At 49.2% G+C, this 27,661-nt stretch overlaps 1 protein-coding gene across 1 annotated transcript in view; it reads left to right on the forward strand.

Moving 5' to 3' along the window:
* The first annotated feature begins 636 nt into the window (after positions 1-636).
* CD82 (CD82 molecule) overlaps positions 637-27,661 on the forward strand; it is a 41,624-nt gene continuing 14,599 nt past the window's right edge. Inside the window, exons 1-3 of the mRNA XM_075030963.1 lie at positions 637-1,018; positions 21,562-21,643; positions 26,948-27,020. Coding sequence (XP_074887064.1) covers positions 21,581-21,643; positions 26,948-27,020 — 136 coding nt within the window. The 5' untranslated portion in view covers positions 637-1,018; positions 21,562-21,580. The remainder of the gene's footprint in view (positions 1,019-21,561; positions 21,644-26,947; positions 27,021-27,661) is intronic.

Here is a 27,661-nt window from a genome sequence, read left to right on the forward strand (position 1 = left end):
CTTCAAAGTCTGGTGGCATAGCGAGGAATCACCCTGCAGGTACGGAAAGAGGATTGAGAGGCATCTGGTAGGGACAGAGTAAGGTGGCCATTGCACACCAGTCTCAGTACAAAGGCCAAACTGGTTTTTGCTGCCCCCAGGATGGAGGACCGTGGCCTTGAGCTGCATGAGCCTGCTGTTCCTCCTCCTGCCAGGACAGTGGAAACGGTGAAAGCGAGGAATGCCGCTGCTGAGGAGGGTGAGGGAGCTCCTGACCTTCCCTCGTTTTAGGATTGGCTTGCCTGGTTTGGTTTTAGTATCTTTGAAACGAGGATTTAAAGAGGCTCACGTTATCGTTACTGTTAGATTACCTTGCCGCTATCATTTTTATTTCTGTTCCGCCAGGAGAGAAGAGGCAGGATCCCACCGCACGCCGAGAACAAAGAGCCGGCGCTGGGATCCCGCCGCCTGCCGCACCGAGCGGATCCACGCCACAAAACGGGGAAACCCAGGGGAGACAACGGCAGGACACCGGCCCGCAGAGCCAACAGCAGCCGCAGCAGACGACTAGCACCTCGCTGCCTGCGATGGCTGGGGCGAACGAGCGCTTGACGGGGTCGCAGCGGGGAACAATACGGCAGCCCTGCGGGTGTTTCACTTGGGAAAAAAAAATAAAAAAAAAATAAAAAAAAAAATCTTCGAGTGGGTCATCAGGCTCGCTTTCGCTTGGCAGAGAGCCACAGCCCGCCTCTGGCACGGAGCGGCCTTCGCCGCGACGGCGGGTACGTCCCCGCCGGGCAGGCCTCAGGAGAAAAAGGCGGGAGGCCGGGCCGCCGGCTGAGGCGCCGCCGCTCCGCAGCTTCCCCAGCGGGGGCCGGGCTCAAGGGGCGGCGGGCGGCGGCTCAGCCCGGGGGCTGGCTCCGCGCAGCCGCCGGCTCCGCCCCGCGGGGCCGAGGAGCCGGAGCCAGGGCCACATCGGCGGGGAGAGAGGAGGGGAGGAGGGCGAGCGAGCGGCGGAGTGTGGAGCCGCGCCGAGCAGGTAGGAGCGCAGCTCTGTGGAGCCGGAGGAGAGGGTGAGGCGGCGGGGGGTGGGGGGACGCGGCACACGGACGGGCTCTCTCTGCTGAGCCCCGGGGGTCTCGGAGGGGATTTCGGCGGCGGGGACTTCCCCGGAGGGGCTTTCTGCAGCCGCGGCGGGGGGGGGACCGGGCCGGCAGCCCTCCGGCGTCCCTTCCCCGGGTGGGTGGTTAAGCGCGAGGGCCGCGGGGAGCCCCTCCGTGGCGGGGGACCCCCTGTTGCTGCCGGTTCCGCAGCCGCGTGTGCCCGTTCGGAAGCGGTGGGTGAGTTTCGCTCCTCTCGTGTAGCCTAAAAAAAACCCCCAAAGAATCCTCGTCAGGTGCGGCGGAGCCGGTGTCCCGCAGGAACGTGTCCTGCGGGCCGGAGGCGCTGATGGCTGTACGGCGGTCTCGGCAGGCTGAACGCGGCTGGGCTGCGGGCCCACCAGACCGGGCAGCGTGCTGCCTTCGGCGGGACGCTGTCCTGATCGAGTCCGGAGGTGTACGGGAGATGCCCCCCTTACCACCGCAGAAATCTGGTACAGGCCCAGCCGGCTGTGTCCCTTTTTTTTCCCTCTCTTTTAAGGTCACAGTGAAGAGTTCGGAGTAGCGCCTGCATTTCAACAGCTGGGTAGATGTTGGCTGTGAATTGTCTTGCAGTGCGACTGTTAACAAATCTGTTGATAAGGGGATAAGGGCTTGTTACAACCCAGGCATGCTGTTTCTGCCACAGAGCATAAAAGCTCTGCTGTGTGTGCTTTAACATAAAATGGAGCACTAGGTACAAAAAAAAAAGGGGGGGGGGCGTCAGTGGGGAAGCAACTATCCTGGAATCTAAATGTTGGCTTCGGTAAGCTGTAAAGCTAGTTCAGGATGAAGTGTTCCTATGCCTTGGACCAGCTCTAGCATTTCCATCTTGCGCGTGAGATGAGAGTTTAAAACTTTACTCGCCATGCAAGGGAGGGACAGAGTGTCCTGCTGCAGTGCTCTCGGAGGTGGTGGCTGGGGAGAAGAGCAGCTCTTGGAGATGTTCATGCTGCTGCTGGCAGTAGAGGTTCTCAGGGACGTAACCCATCCCTGCGCTAGCGAGGTCTTTCAATGCGTAGCTTCTGAAAACACCCGTGTGCTTTTGTGCGAGCGAGGGTGTACAGCTGGAGGGTGCCATCTTGAAATCTGCCATCGGTGATACTTCCTCTCCACAGAAGACTTTTTTTTCTTTTTAACTTTCTCAGGCACCTTGGGCTTAAGAAAAATCTTCAAAGATCGAGGTGTGAGCCTGCTGCTGTGAAGCTTGCTCGCTGCGTGAGAACAGTCGAGCAGAAGCGTGTGGCTAGGATCCTTTTGGTGGGCCACCAGGTCCAAGTGTAGAAACACTGCTCGGAAAATCTAGAGGGAGGTATCTAGTGAGAGGAGCAGTCTCAGTAGGGTGCTGCTGCATGCTGTTGTCAAGATAAGCGTATGACAAACAAGCTGTAAAAATGACAAATTACTCAGATCTTACTAAGTACTTCATGAGCACTAAGCGGGGAAAAAAGTCTTAATGGGGGAGGAGCGCACTGGTGGTGTGCCCACTCTGCAGTGTCACTGCGTGGGTGGTGGCAGTCCTGCCAGTGTCCCATCCCAGGACCTCTTTGCGGTTGCTACAGTGGAGTTGTTTTTAACATTCACCTTTGTTTCCGCTCCTTTGGCTGGAGCAAGAACTCCCACACCTATGGTTGTGTTTCTTCAATAAAAAAAAAAGAAAGAAAGAAAAAAATCCATGGGCGCTTGCTCATGTTGGGCTGCCACATGGGTGAAATGGACCTTTGCCAACTGCTCTGCAAGCCAATGTTTGGATTTGGAGTGGCTCAGGGAAGTGACTAGTCTCTCCTCACTCCTAAAGTCCTTTCATTTAACACCTCTTTCATAGAAGGATCTTGCTTCCAAAATAACTTCATGTGGTGGAGCCCCTCTGGGCCTGAACCCCCCTTGGCCAGGTCTTCTCCGTCCTTGCCGAGGGCTCTGGGGACCGCTGGGATGACATCCTGGTCCCTGTGCCACCGGGCAGGGGTGGCTGGGTGAAGTCTTGCAGCATCCGCTCAGCTTCTTACCTGCATGCGACAGAAATAGAGCAAGACGCAAGCTCAGTGCCTGGAGAAAGCTCTCCCTGCGCGCGATCTCTGTCCTGCTGCATGGAAGCTCCTCCCTTAAGAGGATTTAGCGGCTTTAACGATGCGGCTCATCTGGACTCTCCTCATTCCTGTTATTGTCTCTATTTTAGTTCTCGGGGGACAGGCAGGTGTAGTGTGACCTACAACTGTAAGCTGGTGCAGGAGATGCACTAACAAGGTCTTCCTGCAGCTCCACAGAGATTTCCTGTGCCTGCTACCCAAGCCGCTCTCTGCTTCAAAGCTCCATGAAGTGCAGGGGGGGTTCATATGAAATTCCTCATTTGACTGTAGCTGAGGAAAGGTTTTATCCCTCTCCTGTATCTCTGGGTCCTTGTGTCACAGCTGTAAGGCAGCAGGGGACCATCCAGGACTGCAGACATTCATCCGGTAGATGTTTAAATTGGAGATGCAGGCGGGAGTTTTGCAGACCTCTGGTAAACATGGGGCCCGTGGCACTTTCCAACTCAAACCGTGGCTGTGGTTCTTGGTGCCCGCTGGCACCATTGTGGTGGGAAGCATGCAGTAGAGGCAAAAGGTGCTGCCGCAGGGACCTTGGGCACCGATGGCACAGGATCTGTTACGGGAAAGCCAGGGTGGTGCTGGGGAGGTGGACCGTGCCCCATGCTATCTGAAGCGGTGATTATTGCTCCGCTTCAATGGTGCCAGCGGAGTGACAGCCACTTTCTTCCTGGTTTCCTTTCTGTTTCTGCTTGCTGGTGAGTGGGAGGTGCTGGCGTGGGTCTAGCAGGGCTTGGGCTATGGTTGAGTGGCTTGGAAGGCCAGAGGACGTAGCAACACTTCCAGTGGGCCTGTGCAAGAAGGGGTGATGGGAGCCTCAGTTCTTGCACTTCTTCCTCAGTTTCCTCTTTGGAAAAACTTGTGTGCGTTAAAATTAACTTCTGACTGCCAGGAACTCTGGCCCTCGCCCTAGAGTGCCTTAACTTCACCTCTGTAAATTAGGAGCACCACGTCTGCATCCCTTTCTCCTTCCCTGCCTTCATTTGTCTCTGAACGTGGTCATGACATCCTGGGATCTGGAGTCCTTATGTACAGCAAAGGGTGAGCTGGGCCCAGTAGCCTTGCCCCCTGCCCCATGTTGTCAGCTTTGACGGGCTGAGAAATAAACTCTGCTCTTGCACTGACACTTCTGTTGGAGGAATGTGGGATCAGAGCTTTCCACGGGCAAATGATTAATGACACGTGTGTGAAGGGATGGCTGTGTGAGCCACCTTCCCTTTAGGAGCTGCGTAATGAGCTGCAGTCGTTACCTAACCACCTCCATCTCTTCCTGGCTCATCTGTATTCTTAAAGAGGGAATGAAATGGAGGGAAGGCTACAAATTACAGGCTCTCTCTTGGCATGGTAAAAGGAATAATATGGGAGGCACAGCCAGTGCCAGCAGTTCCTTGACGGTCGGTCGGCTGTGGCAGAGGCTATTTGCTGAAAGCTCTCTCTCTGGGCTAACAGGGCTCAGAAACACTGAAGCAGTTAATGGCTGACTTGAACCTAGACAGGGTGATAAGTGAAGCACAAGGAACTGCGTGCTGGAGATTGCTTAAATCATTGCTTGCGTGCGCTGACAGATTCAGAGCGAGCTAATTTTCTGGAAGAAAGATGAGGCGTTACTGTGGGCAGCTCTGTGAAAGGGACTGCCTGGTAGATGACAGCAGAAAAAGGGAATAAAATAGTAGCCTTTTGGGATGGGGACGGGGATTGGAGACCGCTGGCTCAGTACCCAAGCGTGCGTCCTCTTGGATACAGCAGGGCCAGGGAAGCTGGGTGGTTTGGGGCTCATCCAAAGCAAATACAGGGGAGAAAGGGAAGGAGACGAAGCTGAAGGCAGGCTTCCTCCTGTGGGAAGAGGCACATGCATGGGCTGTCTGGCTGACTGCTCTAGTTCTTTTATCTCCTTGATGGAGCTTCAGAACTGGGACACCCCCATGTAAAAGCAAGTCAAATCAAAGTCTGGTGCACGTACTTTATTTCTGAAACTTGCTGCCGCGGTAAGTGGCCTGTCTGTCTTTAAGCAGCTCAGGAGCTGGGAAGGGCCAGCTCTTCTGTGCCACTAGGAGCCTTGGACACGGGGACTGGTGGCATTTGTTAAGGATGCTGCTGGGCTGCTGTTTTAGTTTCTTTGCAGCGCAGCCTTGAGCAAACAGGTGCATCATGAAAGCGCTTTACCCTTTACTGCAAAATTGTTGCTGGGCTGTAAGCAGATCACTGATCTCTTCCAGTATGATGATAATCCCATGGCCATGTGTACTGGAGAAATGCTGATCTGGGACAAGCTATATACGTTAGGATATCCAGCAGCCCGGAGATTTGAAGTTATATAATGGAGAGTTCCCCTTGTAGGCAAAAATAATGCTGCTTCAGTCGGAGGTCTCTCGTACGCAAGCAGAGGAAGGGATGAGCTGTCAGAGCTGCAGCCATGCACCTTGAGCCAAGCTGAGCTTCCCACAGCTGCAGTTGGATATTGCCCTTGGTCCCTTCTGCTGCTGCTCCCCATCCGTTGTCATGTAGGCAGTTTGGGAATTGCGGGAGAGGAACTAGCTTACACGGATTTGCATAGCAGGGCCCAAACTTGCTGTACGGTAGTTTTGCCTGTTGGGAACGAAGGAGGCTGTTTCCCAGAGTTGCCCTGGAGAAGGGGTTATGGTCACTGGATGTGGCAGTGTCCTCCACCAGCACCTTCCTTTGGTCGCTGCCTCTGCGGTCCGTGAGGTTTCTGTGCCCTTGCCAGGATGGGGTCGAGGAGCCACAGGGGAGCTCGATGTCCTCAGCTCCTGCCTCTGCAGGAGAGGCTTCATACAGCAAACTGTCTGTCTAGTTTTAAAAGCAACCCACTCCAGGACCCTGTTTTTGCTACAGGACTGGCACAGGTTCGAGTGAGTTGCCTCTAGATGTTTTCTGCGCCGGGGTGCTGTGGGATCACCAGCTGTGCTGTATTGGTGCAGGGCTTCAGGAGCCGCACGTGAGGCAGGTGTGGAAGTAACATCTTGGCACTTGGCTAGGACTGCGAGGGCTGCTGCCGTCATCTCGTAATATAATATGCAAATCCTAAATGCCTGGAGCTTGCATGTCTCCTGTGATGGATGATTAGCTGTTTGGTTGGGAATCAATCGTGAAGTCTAAATTAGCTAGAGGAGCTCTATTATTGCACAAAATGGTTCAGTGCTCTAGTTAGACCTTTCCAGGGAAGTTTCTGTACCTTTCATGGCATTTCATTTTCTAGGTGCTCTGGTCTTAGAGACAAAAATATCTGTGTTGGGAATGTCTTATTCCCTTCCTACCTGTTTTTCTTCCGATTTCTCCTTGGTCCTGCAAACGGCTTACTTTACATTACTTGGAATACGTGTGGACAGAAATTGGAGAGGTTTTGTATTCAGTGGTGTCATTATCAAGTGTTTTTTTGGACTTTGGTCCCCAGAGCTAACATGCCTGCTTTCGAAATTACTTAACATTACTTGGAATACGTGTGGACAGAAATTGGAGAGGTTCTGTATTCAGTGGTGTCATTATCAAGTGTTTTTTTGGACTTTGGTCCCCAGAGCTAACATGTCTGCTTTCGAAAGGCACCATGCAGACTGCTCTGCTCCTCTCCTTTCTGCTTGTAATCAAATAATTTGTAGAGTACCCTTTGCATAAAAGAGTGGTGTTCTGGCTCGTGTGGTGATAGGACACCATCTCTAGTACTGCAGTTATAATCGTGCTGGTGGTGTAGTGCAATCAAAGCATCCTCTTGACCGCTGTGGAGCCAGTCATGTGTCTGCTGTGTGTGTCAGCTTGGATTGAAGCTGCTGGTGATGAGTCAGTCTTGAGTGGCTTTGCTGGAAGGTCCTCAAATTCCCAGTGTGCTTTACAAGTAAACTCTGTCTCCTGTCCCTTCGCTCCCATTCTTCCTTGTCTTGTGATCATGGAGCTAGGTTCCCTGTTCATACAGAAGCGTGGATCCAGAATGCTGTGCTGGACTTGGATTCAGGAGTCTGCTCACCTGCAGTTTAGCAAGGCTGTTTTCCCCCCTGCTGTTGCCTTGAGTTTTGCACTGACTGAGTGGAGATGGGAGCTATTTTCCAGCATCTATGCTGGATGCTTGAAGAAACTGGGGCTTAAAAGGCAGGCAGCAGTCCTAATTATGCTCATCTCTGAAGTCCCTTCTAGCGGCGGGGGGGGAGGAAAACAACCCCAACCTGACAAAACCCAGCTGCCTGGATGTACTTTCCCAACAGTCTGAGAAGCTGCTGGGCTCTTCTTTGCATTCAGATCCCTTTCTAATGCAGGTTTGCAGAGACACTGCACATGGAATAACTAAAGAGCCCTCTGAGTTGTGTGGTAAATCTGCCTATTCCCAAAGGAAGCTCTTTTAACTAGAGAAGACTTTTGCTCGGCAGCTGCTTTGCAGGACAGTGCTAGACCAGAGCTGTGTGGAGAAGCCCTGGTGAGCCATGTGAAACAAGGTGAAGGCACAGCCCTTCTGCTGCACCTCCCTGGGGATGCCCCACAGGAGTGGGCTGGGAGGCTGCGGGTACAATGGAGGTCCCCGGAGGTTGGTGGTGAGGGGGAGTGGAGCTCTGCGGGGTAGGTCAACCTCGCAAGTGAGCCCCAGCCCTTCTGTGGGACTTTCCACAGGAGGTGGCTGTTCGCTGTGCACAGGGCTCAGCAGGTCCCTCCCACCAGGTCTTCCAAGGGTGATAACACCTTGTCTGAGGGCAGCTAAAATAGGGGTGGTTGTGCCTGCTCCCGAGGGGTGGGAGGTGATGCCCGCGGCTGCCGTTGCCTCTCCTGGCTGACGTGAGGGGACCCGACAGGTCAGAGTTTCCCCTCTCCCCACTCCCTGGGGGAGCGGTTGTGAGTTGCGGCTTCCTGGAACAAAACAGAGGTGACCAAGATGCTGTTGCCGAAACTGCGTGGGAATTTGTTAATGTCAAAAGCGGCAGCAAGCTGGCTGCTACCTTGGCAGAAGAGGCTATTTAAAGGGAGGGCTATTTTGAGGAACAGCCAGCTGCTTTAATGCCCGAGTTCAAGACCTCAAAGGCTCCTTTGATTTGATGCTGCAATCCTGCCGGTGGTCGCAGAACCTGGGTGTTTCTGCATTCATTCCCAATCCATCGTGTTGCAGCTTCGGAGGCTGTCGTGGCGGTGGTTTAGACTTGATCCTATAGTAAAACAGTAAGTTCCTGCTTTTGTGTAGCTTCAGGCAGATGGAAAACCTCTTCCTCGCCCAGCTGCCAGCTATCAGCGAGACCTACTGGTGTGTATTCAAGTAGACGGCCGTGCACCCCATGCTGTCCCATGGGAACCTAAACAGTTTGCTCTTTGTTTGCCCAGAAGAGAGACAGCCTTTGCCACAGGGTGTTTGCTGTCAGGAGGAACAGCCTGTACAGCGGTGTTCGAGCGGAGCCAGGTCAGCGGCTGTGTTACTGCCGTGCTCTCTGATGGTTACTCCTGTGCCCAGGGTCTCGGTGGAGAGCCCCCGTGTCTTGCGGTGGGTGACTCTCCTTCTGGCAGCCTCCCGTCAGAGGAGGAGCAGGCTATGGGACTTTGCTGGGCTGGGTTTCAAGCTGCTGCACCAGCGAGGGGTGGGCAGGTATCCTGGGGGCAAAGGGAGCCTTGCATCACAGCCATAACCTGCACAGGTAGCATGCATGAGACCCCTTGCTGTAATTTGATGTCATTAGTAAGTTTGGCTTGATCTAAAAATTGTAGAACTGATGTGGAGTAGAAACGTTCTCTGGGGAGCAGGCTGTAGGGGAAAGACCACAATGTGGTGGGACAAAGGCAAGTAAGGAAAAAAAAAAGTGTCTGCAGCCACGTTAAAAAGTAATCTTAGCCTCGGTCGTGATTTACTGATTAAAGATGAAATAGTCCTGTTCCACCCCACCCCCCAACCCACCCCCCCGAAACAAGAGCATTTCTCTCTGCATTGAGGCTTATCTGATATTTGTGAATCAGTTATTCTGGATAAAAGTTCTTTCCTTTTAAAATAAATACCTCTGAACTACTCATTTTCCATCTCATTCTTCTAGCATTGCTCCATCAAATAGTCTTCTGAAATATTTGTGCTCTAAATTTAGAAAAGGAGACCCTTTCAAGAAAGTAGAAAAGGCCACCCAGCCTCCCTTGGTTCAGGTTCAGCTGAACCCGTTTTCCAGACCACTGAGCATAGGTCTGTAGACTCCAAGGAGGCCCCTCCTTTTCCCAAAACAGACCCAGCTTTTCGAAGTCTTGCTGTCTATTTTAACTGCCAAATTCCTGGGGAACTTAGCCCATATGTCTGTTCCTCTTGGCTTGAAGCAGCCCTGTCCATAACCTACGCATGTGGTGCTTGGAAGGATGGATTAATTATTTTCCTTTTTTGGATGGTGTTTGGTGGAGGGGTGATAGTAACAGCAGGTGGCAGGTCTATAATTGAGTAATGTTCTCACATTGCTCCAATTAAGTTGCTCCAATTAAGTCTGCTGGGATTACCTGCCTGGTAATGTGGCAGTCAGCAGGGTAGCAAAACACCTGCGTGTATTGCAGTCTGCCTTGGCCTTCAGGACCATCTTCACAGAAGGGAAACCAAAAGTTTTTGAGCATCTTTTCCAGCTAGCTGAGTGTTTTCTGGAGCCCACCTTTGTTTTCCAGCTTTGTCTGCTGAGATTTCTTATTGTGGCATTTCACTTCTTAGGAAAGGCTCGGAACGAAGTGACTTCACTGCAGCTTCTGCAACAGCTTGTGCTGTGTTATTCTTCCTCCTCACAGTGCTGCCCTTTACTGCTGTACAATGCAGCTTTCTTTTGCACTTTCTTCCTCCTGTAGGAAGAACTTGGAGTGAGGAGACTGCTCTGTGAAGGTGGAAGGAAAAAGTGCTAGGCAATGCTGCCGTACATCTCGGAGACTGTACAGCAGCCCCTGCCGGGACCGATTCTTCCAGAGTAAAGCATGGAATTGCTTCTGAGCTGCATGCTCAGAGGGAACAGACCAGTGAGGGGTTTGGCTGTTGTGGCCAGGTGCTGCCAGTTACAAATGTGAAACTATTTGTATTATTCACATTGATATTGGAGGGGGGAAAATGTGGTTGCAGGTGGATATTTTTGAGTAGAAGGGAATGACTCAAAGCATCTGTGCTCTAAACTCTTGTACTTTAGGGCTTTTCTTTCCCTCCCTGCCCTCTCTAAATCATCACTTTGGAAAAAGGGGCTGCTTGAGACAGAGTCCCTTCCTCTGAAGCTTTTTATAGTTCTGCCTTTCTCTTTTCATTCATGCCCACTGGTAGAGTCAAGTGGTATCCGTGGTGTGAAACTCAGGATATTGTGAAATGTTAGTCCTCAGGCGGTCTGTGACTGTGCTCATCTCGCCAGCCGGCAGGCCAGTCTCCAGTGGGGTGCAGGGTCTTGTGTGGAACTGGGATGGTCTGATGGGAAGTAAAGCTGCTCCTAGAGTAGAGGGCAGTCAGTGGAGAGGCTGGGTCCGGCAGTAACCTTTCGTGGCTGCGGCACTGCTGTTGGGCAAATGGCTCTGTACCATTGAGTCCGTTGAGTTTGGAGACGCCTGGCTTAGGCGTCCCTGTCTCCTTGTAGCAAATGGGTTTGCTGAGTTGCTTTCCTTGTCCTCCCTGATATGCCTGTCTGGGAGAGACTGTGAGATACTTTGTGTGTGAATCTTGCAGGAATCCTCTACTTCTGACTCTGGGTACTGGCAGCCCTGCAACAGGGTCCTTCAGATGGTAGAGTGGAGGGCCCATGGTTATGGTAGGGCAGATGTTGTTGAAGAGAGATGGTTATTACAGCTGCTGATCTGTGGTCTCCTGCTCTAGAATCATATGTAACAGTGCCAACATACTAGCAGGGGAGGAGGAGGGGTTCGGTAGCCACAGGCATACAGACAGCTGGTAAGTGGTGAGGGTGCTGCAGTTAGCAAATGGTGTATTTGGCAAAAAGAAGATTCCTGAGATCACAAACAGTAAAGGGACTATTTCTGTGAATGGGCCTGTCCTGGTTTCTGCTGTGATAGAGTTAATTTTCTTTGTAGTAGCTGGTATAGCCTTACGTTTTGGATTCAGTATGAGAATAAAGTTAATAACACACTGAAGTTTTCAGTTGTTGCTAAGTCGTCTTTATACTAAGGCAAGGATTTTTCAGCTTCTCATGCCCAGCTAGCAAGAAGGCTGGAGGGGCACAAGAAGTTGGGAGGGGACACAGCCAGGACAGCTGGCCCAAACTGGCCAAAGGGGTATTCCATACCATGTGGCGTCATGCCCAGTATATAAACTGGGGGGGAGTGGGGTCGAGGGGATCACCGCTCAGGGACTAACTGGGCGTTGATCAGTGGGTGGTGAGCAATTGCATTGTGCATCACTTGTATATGCTAATCCTTTTATTATTACTATTGTCATTTTATTAGTGTTATCACTATCATTATTAGTTTCTTCTTTTCTGTTCTGTTAAACCGTTCTTATCTCAACCCACAAGTTTTACTTTTTTCCCAATTCTCTCCCCCATCCTGCTGGATAGCCGGGAAGTCAGCGAGCAGCTGCATGGTGCTTAGTTGCTGGCTGGGTTTAAAAGACGAGAAGGCCAAAAGATGCATCCCTTTGTGGGCTGAAGCACTTTTTTGTGCCAGTGGGACTTCTGTGACTTTCTGGTCATCCTGGGTCTGCAGTAGTCTTCTAGCTCTGCTTGATCTGTGGGGCCAAAGGGTTAAAACCTTTGCTTCTTGAAATCAGTTCCTTGCTGTCAGCAAAGGATCTGATGCAAAGCATGTGATATGATTAAAAAGACTAATAGCCTGTCTCTTCTGTTGTTCGAGAAGGCTGACTTAATTCTAAAGCTTTACAATCATTCAGAATAACAAGCCAAAGGTCTCTGTTTGCTTTGTGGTGGACTTTTTTTTTTTTTTTTTTTTCCTTCCTTTCTGCCACTTAAGATTCTGCAGATGGACCCTAGGGGGAGAGGTCTTGGGGAGAATCCTGTTGCCAGAAGACACTTCCATTCTCCAGTGGGCTAGTCCCCCAGCAGCGTGGGACTTCAGTGCTCTCGTGAGGGCTTGGCTAGCTTGGCAGGGTGTCCAAGTTCCTCCAGAGGCTTAGCCTGAGAATCAGGAGGGAGTGCTCGTCCTCCTACGCTCTTCTGGGTAGGCAATCTCTAGTGCTTGGCTTCTAGCAGTGTCTGGCTTCAGCTATGGAGTGACCTACTGGAGAGCCTGCTATTGCTGGGAATAGTGGTGAATAAGCCTCGTTGGGCTCAGCTGCCTTCCCACGCTGGGTGCCAGTGCCTGGGCTCTGCTCCGCCCCATCCACTTGTCTGTGGAGAAGAGCGGTGTAGTCCCAAGGCTCAACAGGCAGAGGGGAGGTGGAGGGAGAGGGTGTTTGTTTAATTGCTGTTCAAGTTGCTAAGCTAAGGAACATTTCCTGCCCTTGAAGTAAAACTACTCCCTCTGCACCTTCAGTACATCCTTGCTAATTTCTGGGAAGAACCAAAAAGAATAGGAAACCTCATTTCCCAGTTCAGGCAGATGCTGTGACTTCTCAGAAACATGTTTGGCATGGGTGTGTGAAATCTAAACACCTACTAGTTATCTGCCCTAGCATCTGAGAAAATGGAAGTAAACTGAAAACCAGTTTGTTTTGAAAGGGGACTTTACAGTAGAAAGTCCTCGACCTTGACCTCTTGCATCTTATGGGAGGAGGTGGTGGAAAAGATAAAAATCAGTTTTATTACCTGGCTCCTACCTCTGCCTGGCAATCTCTGGTGCTGTCTCATAAGGTAGATAAAAAGCTTGTATTAAGGCTTTCTTCCTGCCTGGACTGTGTTAGCCTTTAGGTGCTTTGGCAGGGAGGGAAGGCTGCTGGTTCTTGGGAAGGTATCTCCAAGCCAAGTAGTGTTGGGAGGGATATTGTGCAACTTGTCCTCGGAGATTTGTTGACCTCCAAGGCACTGTTGGCATGAGAAGGGAGGCTCAGCTCGGGAGCCCGTCCTGTGCATGTACTTGCACCAGGGATTTCCAGGCTGATGAATCTGATGGCAACAGCATCCTTTGCCTGCTGCGGAGCCACGCTGGGGAGAAGCTTATCCAAGCACAGGCAGGGTGCTGCTCATCTGTGCCGGTCACTTTGCTGCAGTTTGGGGTGCAGGTCCTGCTCACAGGCTTTCCTCCTCTGTGGGGAGGTGTGGGGCAAGCCGGGGTGGGGGACTGCCTTTGACAGATGCTGCTTGTGGGTGGAGGAGCTGGTGGGGACATCTCTTTCAGAGGTTAAGTTTACAGCCTAACAGCTCCAAGTGCAGAGCCAATGTAGTCAAGTGGCAGAGTTGCCCAACCAGTTTTGTGAAAACTATGCATTTTTACTGTACCTTGTGCTGGTTTTAGTCAGTGTGGAGACCTCTTTCTGGACCCTACCTGCAGTGTTTGTTGTACAAGTAACATTCTAGTACGTGGTGATAAAAAAGAGAAAAAGTCCACTAAACTGTACTTCTGGCTTTTTCTTCTGTCTGCTATTTCTGGTAAGTGGGGTTTTTTTGTTGGCTTGTTTGGTTTTTTTAAGGGGGAGAGAAGAACCAAATAACTTCTGGGACAGGTTGTGGGTTTTTTGGGTTAGGTTTTTTTTCCAGTTTTTTTGCCAGAGTTGTATCTCTGGTCTTGCTGAATGGAAGGTTTTGCTTATATGGGAGAAATACTGTCCTGCAAATACTGTCATGCTGTGCAAGCATGAGTGTGTAGACTGAAAATAGCAAAGAACTTTCTCAATTTGCCAGTTGTGGGAACTGAAGACCTACTTTAATGTTGTCTTTCAAACTGAAGTGTGAAGTCCAGATGTTCTTAAAATCTGATTGTACCCCTTGCAAATATAGAGATGATAATAGGCGCTTCTAAAACCTGTGCTGCTCTTTGATACTGAACTGCGACTTGGTTTCTTTTTAACAGTGTAATAGTGGTTTATAAGTATCTAGTAACTTCCCCTCGAGAGTCAGAAGTACGTTTATAAAATACGCATTTCCTTTTTACAAAATGCACAACGTGCGCTTGCTGTTGTAAAACATGCTGAAAAACCTCTGCCATCGTAGACAGTCGTATGGGTCCTTTCTAAATCTAGGGATGACACTGTTGCTTGTCAGATTATTCTCACAACAGTATACTAACTACGCAAGTCAAATGGAAAAACTTTTAATGTCTTACCACGTGCAACAGGAACAAATCTGCCCTTGCAGTGGTGAGTTGATGAGTTTCCTCAAACTCATCTGGTTTCCTAAGAAATCTAGTCTTTCCAGTGGTATTTCTGTAGTACTTGCAGCCAGCTGTTGCCTTGCTTTAGTTTGCTCCCCTTACTTGAGCAACAGCACAGGTAGAAGGACTGCACGCACGCTTGAGCCTCTGGCTTGCAAATGTCTTGCAGATGCTCATGTTAGGGTGTCACTGCACATGTGTCTACTTCTACGTGGTAGAGCAAAATTTGTTGACAATTAAGTATCGTGCTGTGGTTTGCAGGCTGATGTAGCTATGCTGCTATGGCTGACTTTGTGCTTAGCCCTCAAACCATCTCCTCTAGCTTGAAGGCAATTGCTTCTACTTAAGCTAAGAAGCAACTGTCTCTAGAATAGATGGAATAAGAGATAGTCTGTTCTGCGTGCCTTCTTTTCTTCCCTTCTGTTTCCAAAGCTTGTATTATGCAGAAATAGTTTTCTACCTTGCCCCGACACTTTCCTTCAAAAAGAAACCATAGCTGAATCAGTGACATATATACACACACACACTCGTATAGAATCATGGAATGGTTTGGGTTGGCAGGGACCTTAAAGATCATCTAGTTCCAACAATCTCTGCATCCACAAGTGTGGCCTGTTTGAGGGGGTAACCCTAATTAGCAGCCTTAATTTTTAGGATCTAGCTTCTCCCTCAAATCCCTCCATTGTAACTGTTGAAGAGATGCTGTTTGGAAAATCTCCATGACAAACATGATCTTGTTTATGTTTTCAAGGTCATTACACAGCTGGTATTATCTCAGTGGAGCTTAAGGAAAAGTTCAATGAATTCAGACCTGAATCTTTCACTGGTTCTGTGGTTATTTGCTTGCCAGAGACAAGATGTACTTCCCAGGTGTACTGAAAGTCCGAGGCCTCTGAATATTAACGTCAACGAGATGAGGGCACTCTTCTTAGGACATTCTTTGTATGTTAATGTGGCTGTAACTTGCAGTCTCTGCCCTGAGGGCAGTGCTGTACCTGGTTAACAGGAGACTTAGTAACTCTGTCATTGTTCATTAACCAGTACTGTTGTGTGAAGCTGTCCTGTCTCATCACTGATGATCAGGAGACCTTTTGATTGCCGAGTGCTTGTTCTTCATGTGTGTGAATAGAGAAGCATTCCTGGCAGCTGGGCTTTGTGGTGCAAGGGCTTAAAATCCTGCAAAAGACGATCTGTTTCCTCCCCTGCTATTAAAGATCGTGGCTTTCTGGGCTGCCCCTTCCCCAGCCTCTCCTGCGTGCCCGTGTCTGGCTTGGAGCTGGAAGGGGAACTGACCGTTTAGTGAGCAACTTCTCATCCTCAGCTGGTTTCTGTGGGTCTCTGGTGTGGTATACGGCTGATCTGGTTCTGGTTTCTGGCTTGGGATAATATTGCATAAAGTAACTGCCCTAGCCTCAAAATGGCCTTAACCTCATGCAAATTAGCGTGCAGATAAACTTCTTTATGGAACCAGCGGCTTGCTGATTCTCTCCTAGGGACAGGTGCTGGTTGCTGTGGTGAGAGGATGCCAGTTCTGTGACCTGAGTACATCAGTGGGAGCTCCTCCTTCTCCAGGGCTTCTCGGTCAATCTGTCTACAAATGAGCCCAGCTAACCTCGGTCACTGTTGTGGTGTGAAAAGAAGGCAGGGAGGTGAAACCAGATCAGGGAGAGCTGTAGAGATTTTTTCAAAGTCCAGCCTGGTAATAGTATCTTGAAGGAAACAACCTGTTGCAATGTGTAAGGCTTGGGTAGGGCATGGGGAAAGTGGTCCTTGCCTGCTGCGTCAGGAGGCACTTGCAGTGCTCATCGTCAGCTGAGGCTACTTTGGAGGTTTGCTTCAGTGGACTAGTTGAACTTTCATCCAAAGATCCCGCCTGCCACATCAGGTGCAAGATGTAAAGGATCAGGGGCCTCAGGCTATGCTGCAGAACCTTACTTCACGGTGCTGGCTGCTGCATCTCTGCATCTGTCAAGTTGGAAGTTTCCCCTTCAGCAGGCAGGAGGGATGGCAGAAATGAGCTGGCATGCCAGCCGTACGGGGCATTCAAGGTGTTTGTGGGGGCAAGGGGAAGGAATAGCAACTGGAAAACTAATTCTGGTGCTGGTTTGACCTCATCCTAGCCTGGCAAAAGCTAGTAGCAGCATATCCTATAGGGTCTGCCTTTGTTTTACATTCCCTGGGTTTAGAGCCTGAGGGGTGGTAGTGGGGAGGAACTGAACAAAGTACATAGAAACAACCTGCAGCTTCTTCTTCGTAACCGATCATTTCCTTTTCTTCATGAGGAGGGTTTGGGGGAGGGGGGGAGCAGCATCTTCCAGGCTCTGTAGACCCATTCAAATGTGAACCCCCTTCTACTTGACTTGGAGTATTGGGGCTGACCTTCAGAGCTCATTGCTCTCAGGCGCACGCGTGCTCTCCTCGAGGGTTTGCAGGAACTTTGCACTTGCCCGTAAACGTACCGAGACGGTGATTTCCAGAACTGATCTACTCCGGTTCACGTTGAGGTTGTTCCTGCTTGTCTCCTCCTCTTTCACCACGCTTGTAAATGAGCCCCTTATTTGTGCCGTACAGTGACTTGGCAGCTGAGGTGCTTCAGCTGCCAGAGCTCATCGGGAAGAAACCTGCACTGCAAGAACGGTGCTGCATAGGAAGGCTGAGCTCTTACCGGCAGAGCTGCGTGGCACAGGCATGTACAGCGCTAGCCTCAGCCAAATATCATGAACTTCAGCGGGCACCAAACGTGCAGTGCTTGCTACGTGGAGGCAATACAGGATCTAATTTGAGAGAGCAGAATTGCAATTAAAAATGAACTTAGCCTCTCTGCCCCTTGACTGATGTGGTTATAACATCTGCGTGTAAGTGTTCCCTCTCCGCCTCACCGGCCGATGGTGGGATGGGAGGCAGAGGTGTTTGGCTCTCCCCATATCGCCTGTCCTTTGCTGCGGTCACCTTCTGCGGGACGGGGGCTGGGAGTATCACAGGCTCCTGCGACAAAAATAAGTTAATCTCTGAGCCGTGATGGGACTCCTCTGCTGTCGTTAACAAAGCAGGCCTCTGTCTGCCTCTCCTCAGACACGCTTGTCCTGGATTTTGTGCTCTACATTCCGGTCTTGCTGTCATCGCTGTTGCTGGGAGAACAACAGGTCTGAGAGCTGGAGGTGGCGGAGGGGGCAGGAAGCCATCCCCTGGTGCTGGTTTAGCCTGTGCGGACTTGTCCCATTCCTCCCCCATGGGGAACCCCAGGGTCCTGGGTCAATTGATGCCTTCCTGGAGTTAGTAATCCCTTCAGGTCCTGGGGCTGAAGCTGGGCTAAGAAAGACCCAGGATCAACTACACAGAAGCTGACCAGGCCGTGTTGGCAACCAAGTTTTTATGGCAGTAGTGCCTCAAAGCAGTGAACTGATAGATGTGCATAAATAATCTCACATATGTTTACAGGATGAGAAATGAGGGGCTGGGAAAAATGCCTCTCTACAAGTTGACAGTACCATCTCTTATGAAATCCTCTGCAGAGCTGGCATTAAGCTGGAGAATGATGGAAAATTTGGAAGCATATGGGCAGGATTGTTGAAAAGAGTGGGTGTGGCTGCTTGGGGAGGAAAATTCAAATGGTCGAAGCAGCTGGGGTGGAGAGGAAAAGGAGGAAACAAACAATTGCAGACAATCAGTGGAACTTAAAAGTTGCAAACTTAATGTATTAAACCTTTGCGCACATTACTGCAGGATGTTAAGGCTCAAAAGTTGACCAGCTTCAAAAGGCGAATGGTCAGCTCTCGCTGACAGAGTCAGCACTGGCTAACAAGACTCAGTACTTAAGCCAGCCCTTCACTGCCAAGTGGCCCGTGGATATGCCCGGTTGTGATAACACCAAGCTTGTCTGCTTCCAAACCTGGCCCATCTCAAATTTTGTTGAGCTGCTGCTTCTGCTGTATGGCAGTGTTGCTGCTTTTGTGACTGTTTGTGCAATTTCAGGACATCGGGTTTTGAGGAGTTTCATTAATGTAGTGAACAAAAGCAAGTTTAATTTCTTAAGGATAGCAGAGGAATTAGAAAATCTGTAATGTTTCAGTATGTGGAGCCCTAAAGTATCTTAAAAGCTCAAAGCAAAACTCTAAAAACCTGCTTCTCTTTTTGGCTTGAAAACTGTACTTCGAATTACTTTATGACTAGGAGCTACAGAAGAGGTATATCTCCCTGTGGCAAGAGGAGAATGGTGCATAATGCTGTAATGCACAGCTGGGTTTTTGGTTTTTTAATAAACATTGAAGGTGGTATGCCTTTAACAAATAGCTAAGAGTAGAAGAGGCCTGGAAGCAATCTTTTACTCTTGCCACCTCAGGCATGTCACCTTCCATGCCAGCTCTTCTCAACTTGTTTGACTACTTAATTATCTTAGATAACTATTGCAAAGATCCAAACAGCTCTGCAAATCTCTGTTTTCCTGACTAATCAAAGTAGTGTGGACAGAGTTGGATATGGGCAGCACATGGCTACTTAGTGCTAGGAAGCAAATGGCCAAGTACTGGGAGTTGCCCCTCCAGTTTGAAAATACGGAGGATTGCATCTGGGACTGGACATCTTAAGGTAAGAAGTCCAGTGCCTTGTGCAGGAAGTTATTACCTAGCTTAGCTCTTGGCTAGGTTGAAGAGTAGAAAAACACTTGTATCCCCCACAACAGACATTCATCATCACCTAGGGACCTGGCTGCCTCAATGTTCTGGTTAGACTGCCAGGCTCCAGTTTGTCATGCTATTAAGAGGAGATGTGTTCATGGTGAAGCCAGTAAGCAAGCCAGCTGGATGGGAAAACTTATGTCTTAGTTATCCTCTCCAAGCGCAGTCTTAGGTGTTGGTGCCTGCCAGGTTTAATGGCCTGAGAGAATGTTTCTCCTGCAGAGGAAAGGAGGGAAGCACAGAGTCTGAAGGAAGAAATGTTTGTGCTCTCCCTGCTCAAACACTTGCTCCTTTTCTGAGATACCCTTGAAGGGCACGGTAGTCTTTGGGTTACAGCTGTTCCGTGACAGCAAGCTGGCATAAGATTTGTAGTAGGAGAGAAGCTCTAATGTGGGCAAGGCTTGTTGAATAAACTTGCTGTCATTAACCAAGGGTAGAAGTCTACTAACAGAGAGTCTTCACTCACTTTTCATAGGTTGGTAGTGATGCAGCTGTTGTATAGTGCATCTGTGCTGGAACAGAACCAGCTCATAACCAATGGCTGCACCTAGGGGGGGCTGGAAATGGGAATGGGAATGTGTGTTTGATATTTGATGTAAGTATGAACCAGAAACTTAGAGGAGCTTTCCCCAGCTAATTTGAAGGACCTACTTTTGGATGCCACTGGCTTTATGGACTCTGACCTGAGGACTTAACTGAATAAAAAGTGACTGAGATGATGCTAACCTGGCTGTGCAGTAAGAGCTCCTTAGGTGCAATGACTGCTATATAGATGGGATTTTTAAGATCAACCTGTAGCACAGCTGGCTGATACTGTATTTCTGTGCTGCTTTCCCATCTCAATAGCATGTTGCTAGGTGCTGTGCAGCGATGGGCTTAGCACAACCTCTAGCTATGTCATTCCTTGAAGTTAGAGCAGTATTGTTGTCTTCAGCCTCAGAGTTCAAACTCATGCTCTCTCCTGGTAGCTGGAGGGTGACCATTGCTTGGTGGGAAGACTAGCCAGTTATAACAGGGCCCACATACCAGTTTAGCTCCAGAGTTAACCTAAATATTTAACAGGATTAAGCAAAAGCCTTTGATTGAAACAAAAGAACGTACTGGGCTCCAGTGACCCTCAGTACACCCAGGCTCGCAGCAGGGAATCCTGCTGACCTTGCTGTCTGTTGGGGCTGGCTCTTCCCAGGCCAGGCTGGTGACCCCAGCCTCGTATTGCTCTTCCTCTAGCTGTTGCTTCTTAAAGCAGCATGGTCTGATTTTAGCAAGGAGCTTGCTAGAGCAAATTTTAAGGAACTTAAAAGCCCCCTGTTGCCTACGCAGGAAACATAACTGAGCATGGGGGAGGAAGAAGAAGTAGGAAAGCTGACCTCTGAGATGTTCCCCCACCAGTCCTTATGTGTTACTCAGCTGTGCTGCTTCCCCAGGAGGAGGCTTATTCCGGTAGCAGGGATAGTCTGTGGGATTTTTTCTAGCTTCTGAGCTCTTTGCTGTCAGACAAGTGAGAATTGAAGTAGCTTGCAGTAATACAGATCTATTTACTCCCTGGGTCCGATAGTGCAAGGACTTGATGAGGATCCATTGCTGATAAGCTGCCTAATTTGTAGTGTGAAGAGCAACCTTGTCATCTCTTCTCATGCTTTACATAAGCTTCAGCCATGGTAATTGAGCAGAGTTAACCTTAGATACAGTAAAGTACCTTCTCTCTGTGTGAAGACCTGCCCTGGAGTTTGTCTCTTGCCTTCTCTGTATTGCTTGCTAGCCACCCCATGGATGTGTGTAGCTTTTGTGGCTGGTACTAACAAACTAAAACCAGCATCCTGTCCTATCAGGGCTCCCACACTGCCTTGAACTTCTGAGATTGGCTTTGGAAACTGGGACTTATTGAAATCTTGCCCGTCTTGATCTTGCAGCAGAATTGGTAGTATGTAACCATGGAGCAGACTCGCTGGTCCTCATGTGTTGTCAAAGCATCAGGTGCCAAGTTGTGCACAGGAAGCTTGATTTAATGCTGCCTTTTAAACTGACCCTTTGGCCTTGCTCTTCAGTACTCCCTCAGCTGCTTAGGGATCACGAGGAGATGAGATCTTCGGGGGGAGGGAGCTGGCCTCGTGAGCTCCTTCTTCCGATAAGTGCATGCCTTTTTTTCTGCTGGGAGTGATAGCTAGAGTTGGTGTTTTGGTTGATGCTATTAATGCAAAGTCTGTATAAATAGTGATGGAATTAGCAGTGTATTTGTGATGAAGTCCCTTCTGTAACTGCTGATAGCCCTTTGTCACTGTCCAGGAGACCTTGGCAGCAATGGCTGTTTGTAGTGAAGGTGGTGTCCTGTTTTGCTGCCCTGAAAAGGCAACTCTGGTAGTTTACAGAGCACGTGCTTTCTGTGCATCTGCTCTGAGACCCACCAGACGATCCAGAGTTCTGCACAGGGTAAGGGTGTTGCTCTGAAACTGCCTGAAGGACACGTCACTAACATAAATGGTTGTCTGTCTGCTTTCCTCTCAGGTCCTGAAAGTGAAAAAAGATGGGGTCTGGATGCCTAAAAGTCACCAAGTACTTCCTCTTCCTCTTCAATCTCCTGTTCCTTGTAAGTATTGTGGGCATCTGCAGAGTAGAAAGGAAGGCTTGGACTAAAATCAGCTGGAAAAGTGTTTTTTTTCTGGATGTTGGCCCAGTGTGTTTATTAAAGAAAATGGCCAGAGTTTTGGAAGGAAGGAGGGAATCCCTGAAGCTGAGGGACATCAGAGCTGCTGTGGGGCTCCCGGGTACGTCAAGCAGCTCTGCTCCCAGTACCCACCTACTGTCTCCAATGCACACAGCTCCCTCCCTGCAGTGGGAGGGGAAAACAGGAGTTATGGGTCCGTTCTGGAAGGCCAGTAGTTGTAACTACTTTCTCTGCCACTTCTGGAGCAGCAGCTGAGCTGCCCCTGAGCAGCAAAGCTACAAAACCTGCCAAGTAATGGCAGTGCCCTCCTAAATAGGCCAGGCAGGCTTCAAAGAACAACTCTAATTTTGTTCGAGTCCCAATGGCTGGTTTTGATTTTTAACAAGATGAATTAGTCCAAGTCCCCTATTTGAAATGGAGTTGGGAGGTGGGGGAGACTGGGGCAGGCTTGCCTGGGGAAATGAGGCAGACCACTAGATGCAGTTATTTTCAAGTGTGAGGCTTAGGAAAAGATGAGCTTCTTTTGGATCAGAGTGGGTCTGGGAGGGCCACGCACATTCTTGCATGCATTGTTTTGTGAAGTTTAGATATTGTGTATCATCTGGATGGTGATGGTACTGTTGGTGCTGCCCTCCCGCAGGGATGGTATAGCTGGGAAGCATAAGGTTTCAGCTTTCCACATATCAGCAAGAAAATAGCCTGTCTGATATTGTTACCCTTTGTGCAGCATGTAAGGGGAAGGAAGGGCCAGGCTGTGAGGGCAGGGAGGGAAATGGAGCATGATAAGGTGAGCACTGCTTTCTGGTCTCTGTCCCTGCACGCAGCTTCACTCTTGCTTCCTCCATGGCTGTGTTGTGCTGCTGGCACATGGGCTTGAACTTGAGGCACATCTGGATCTGGTTTCCCTTGGCTTACTCTGCTGGCTCTCTTCTCTCTGCGGTTTGCTTGCATCCTAAGGGTAGTTAGCTCTGGTCTAAGGGCCGAAAGTCAGGGGTGCTCAAAGCAGCTGTGGGGAAGATTCTTGGGAGGGAAGGGAGAGGAGAGGTTTTTCAAGTGCCACTAGATCTTTCAGAGTATGATTTGGTCCACTTTAAGGGTAGGAAAAAAACAGCTGAGTCCAGGCCTGTCCTCCTACTAGTGCAGGACTCCTCTGAAGACATTAGCATCCAGGCTATATCCTCTTTTGAAGACGTGATAACTTTTTAAGCAGCATGTAACTTAACCAGTGTACCCTGAGAAGCAGAGCTGCATTTGTTAAGGCAGTTTTTGAGTCTTGCTGAAGCCCAGTACCTGGGCACTGTCAGTCTTCCTTTATCCCTGAGCCTAGGTCCAAGTTCATTAGCTAACCTCTGTATAGAGAAAGTTCTCTTCAAGAAAGTCAGCCTACCATGGGAGGAAGGGGGAAAGACAACAGCCTGAAATTACTACGGTGCCTTACAACACTGTCGCTGTTTTTGCTGGATGCTATCAGTGGTCATCGTGGCACCTCTATTCCGTATTGCCCTCCTCTCCCCTCTCTGCAGAGCCAGGCATGGTCACGAGCAGCCTGTGGGGATAGCCACGCTGTCAGGAGGCAGAGTTGAACTGCTTTGTCTGGCTGACCCACGTCTGTGCTGAAAAACATTTTCCTATGTTTTGCAAGACTGGGAGGATGGCAGGCGCTGAATCCCTCTGCGGGTCTTGGGGAGGCTTGAGCGCTCCTGTCTGGGTTGCAAGTGATGGGAAGCAGCTGTTCTTTGTCCTGTGCACACTCTGCTCCAAACCGACTCCTCTGGTGTAGCAGCCAGCCCCTCTTCCTCTTGGGTAAAGCTGATCTGATGCACTGAGCTGGGCCTGAAGAGTAAGAATTTTAAGGTGGGATGTGAGGAGGTTTGTGCTGACTGAAGGGAGAAACTGCTTTAAGGAGCTCTTTGCTAAGCCTGCCGTGCAGCACAGGCGCTATCTTCCCCTCAGGCTGCTCTGTGGAATTGAGGTCTCTGAAGCTGCTGTGTTCTGGTGGGGAGCCTGATACTTCTCTAGAGCAAAGATTTTGAGCATGCTTCTGTCTTGACCGACGGCAGGCTTTTTGCACGTGCCAGATGTTGAGGGAGGTGGTGTCCATTACTCCCTTGCTGTCATAGGAAGTAGTTGAAATGAGAAGCTTTTTCCGTTATGGTTGTTCAAGATCTGAATGGGGACGGGATTCTTGTGCTCATACAATGTGGTAGATGAGTATTAATCTAGCAGAGAAACTGCTTCTGTTGCATTGCTGTGAGCTCCTGGCATGGACAGGTTTTGCATACCTCATGCTGGTTTCCCAGAGCTGCTGAGTTTTGTTGAGGAGAGTGCTTGCACAAATGGGAACGTTAATGCTGGCGATGGAGCTCTGTGTCTGCTCTGGACCTTGAGCTGAGCCTCTGTGATTGCACCCTGTACAGGCCAGCCCTTGCTGTCTGAAGCGTGTTCTCAAGCCTTGTTTAGAGCTGATGAATTAAGCCTTTAGAGACACGCTAGTGACTCTTCTAGAAGTTAGTCATTGAAATAGCACTTCTCTACAGCTCGAGGTCTGTGAGAAGGTCCTTTGCTATAGCTGAAGTAGTTCAGGGACTTGGTATTTTGCAGTCTTGGAGCCTTACTTCAGGGAAGGGTTTGACCTGCTTTGGTTAAAGGGGAAAAGGTTATTTGGACTGCTAGCCTACATGCTACAAAAGATACAAAAAGGTAAGCTTGGAGTATAAGCTTAGTTTCTCTAATGAAAACTAAACACATCGCTACCTTCTTGGGTAGCAGACACAGGCCACAGCAGATGCTTCTCTTTAAAGAGAAAACAGTTCTTTAAGACAAGTTCAACAGTCTCTGGAAACTATTTATTTAGAATATGTAACTGTCTGTCCTACTTCTAACCCTGCTGTAAATGGAGCACAAAGCTACTACCTGAAACAAAGCCTGGAGTTTAGGAGCCTTTATTGGCCCCTGTGCCAGGCTCAGTGTTACCTCCTGCAATCTGAGTGTGAAGGCAGGCAGTGCTGGGGGAGGACAGCTGGGTCTGAAGCCAAGCCAGTGACAGAAGCAGCCTCGCTATGCTAAGGAAACTCCTGAAGATGCTGAGCAGAGATACTGTCCTGCTAGGAGGTAAATATACTGTTGTTAATAGGACAGTGTTTTCTCCTTGTCGTTTATTTTTTCCCTGCCTTCCCCTTTTAGTGTTTTCCACAGCAGCTCCTGGCAAATGCACGAGTTGTGGACTAGAGCAAAGATCAGCGTGAAAACAGGCCTTGGATAGTCTGAGCACCTCATAACAAATAACTTCCCAGGCACTCAGCTCAGCAGCCGTTCTGTGTTTTGTCAGCAACAGCAAAACTTAGGTGACATTTCAGGGTCAGCGAGCCAAAAGAGATGTCACATACAGCCCTGTTTGCATCTTTGTTAAGACAAATGTTTTATTAAGACTATAGTTTAAATGTGAGACTGCCTCGAACTGTAAATTCAGCAGTTCTTGGCAATACCAAGTTTGAGAGGAATTTTTTAGGCTCTACAGCTGTTGCGTGTTCAAGGGGCCTTTCTATTTTGATCAGCAGATTTGAGTGCTGCGGAGCAGCATGTTGGGACATAAGGCAAGGGGGAATTCTTGTTACTGCCATCTTGTCTTTTTATTTTTTTTGTGGGATGCAACAGCTACATGCTTTCTGCAGCTGAGTCAGTCTTCTTGATCCATCTTCATAGGTGGGAACTTGCTTGGTGACTTTCTAATTCTGTCCCCAGAGCTAACTACATGTTGTGCCCTCTGCCAAGCCAGGAGAGCTTGCAAGCAGCTTATTTCAGACTGTTGCTTTATCTTTGCTCAGAAAAGCTTCTTTGTCTGAGGAGATGAAGCATAGTGTAAACTTTCAAATTGTGGAGCCCATGCCTGTCCATACAACCCTCTCTACCAGCTTCCTTCAGGTGGGGGTTTGGCTTGTCTCCCAAATATCAGAACATTCTCTAATGAAGCACAGAATTGCAATCTCTCTTCAGCCCTTTTGGTTTATTTAGTATTTCACTTCATCCTATCTTGAAATCCTGTTGGTGTAAGAACTGCTGCTTGCAGTTCGTGTCCTCTGGAAGCATCTCACTTGTACTCCTTGTCCTTCCCTTGTTTCTTCAAAGTCTGTTTTAGATCTTTGCACAAGTGGTTTCCAGCCTTTGCCACTTTTAGTTGGCTGAACAGCACAAATTTCAGCTTCTTGCCAAATCCGCAGACTTACAGGCTTCTCAGCGTAGTTACTTTATTATGGGTATAATGGTGCTGCCATCCTAATTTGGGAGCTGGGGTCATCTAGATGCAAACGCCTCACAGTGTAGCATAAAGCATGGTGATACCTGGAAGCTAAAACAGAGCATTCTTCCTCTCACCCCCCCTCTTCAAAATGAGATGGGAAAACTGTATGTCTCTTGCCTTTGTGGTTCGAAGTATGGATTCAGCTGAGTCCTCACAGAGACATATTGCTCTGCTAATCCTTGCCCTAGATAAGACTGTGTGGTGAGTGAGGCAGAGACTGGCTGATGTTTCATAATGCTTGACTCTCTGTTGGTGGTAAGATGTGTTGTTTTGAGGGGCTGGTGTATTCTGGCATAAAGTAGCGGCCAAGCCAAAATACCTAAGCTTGGCTTTGGAAGTGGCAGAGCACTTCACTCAGGGGAACCTGCATGTAAAATGAATGCTGCTGGTTTTTTGCATTTGTGGGTTGAAGCCATAAGGTTATAACAGAGCCGAAGATTTCCTTCCTGGGAAGGTTCCAGCTGCCAGATATCTAATCCTTTGTCAGCTGGCTCCCAGCCTGGTCCCATAGGGTCAGGGATTTCTCTATTCAAAAAAATCTTTACAATCATATGCTTAGATGTGTTTGTCCTTCCTCAGTTCTTGACAGAAGCAGTGCACTTACCTTTTGCTGCTGACAGCAAGGATCTAGCAGGAGGGCATCTCTTCCTCAGACTGTTTTGAACAGTGGTCCTGTACAATATCGTGTACTACTAAAATACCATGTGAAGGACTGCCAAGCGGAACCTGGGGGTCCTGTGCAGTTGGCTGAGGTGCTTTTCCTGGAGTCATGCTAATCCTGTTTACTTTGGGAGGAGTAGCGTGGCAGAGATGGGTGGGAGCAGCAAAAGAATGGTTGCTTTTACTCTGGAAGTATGGAGAATAGTGACTGCCTCTTACTTGTGTAAGCTAATAAGCAAGCTATATGTGTTTTGTTCTTACTCTTTCAGATTCTGGGCGCTGTGATCCTGGGTTTTGGAATATGGATTCTGGCCGACAAAACCAGTTTCATTGCAGTTCTACGTAAGAACATTTTTCTTCATCTTCTTTCTCCTTCTGAACTGACTGTAGTCCGGGGTTGTGCTTGGCCATGGTGTAGTCTAGGGATGGCAGTACTTTTATGCATGGTCTGTGACCTGAGCAGTAACATGGTGTATAGCAAGATGGGACTCTATCAGGGACAGGGTGAAAGGGAGCAACCCTGGAGACACAGCATTCCTCCTAGTTTTGTGGATTGCAGCACCAGGGTCAGACTGAGGGAGACCATTGCCTCTTCACCCAACAATCCAAATACTTCAACTTAAACATAGGGACTAGTATTTCATCCTATTTTCACTGCATGCTCTGTGTTTCCACAACATCTTCCTTATTACCATCGTGTCTGAAGGTCTCCTATGCCTTAATGTAGTTTTGCTATGTGAGTCCCCTATGATCCCACTGCTTTCTGTGATGATCTATTTCAATTTGACTGTTTTAAATGCCAAAGGAAGAAAGTGCCTGGTTTTATTGATGCTTCACGTACATTGAAAGTAGTCAGTATATTTGTTCCTAAGCAGTAGAGGATGTAGATCTGAGGGAGGATGGAAGGTGTGGGTCTGAAGTCTTTAGTGCTCTGACTTCTAAAACATACTTGATTATACACACTTCATGAGACTTAGTCTGGC

Source organism: Buteo buteo, chromosome 6 (assembly GCF_964188355.1).
Source record: "Buteo buteo chromosome 6, bButBut1.hap1.1, whole genome shotgun sequence".
In the NCBI taxonomy this organism is placed as follows: Eukaryota; Metazoa; Chordata; class Aves; order Accipitriformes; family Accipitridae; genus Buteo; species Buteo buteo.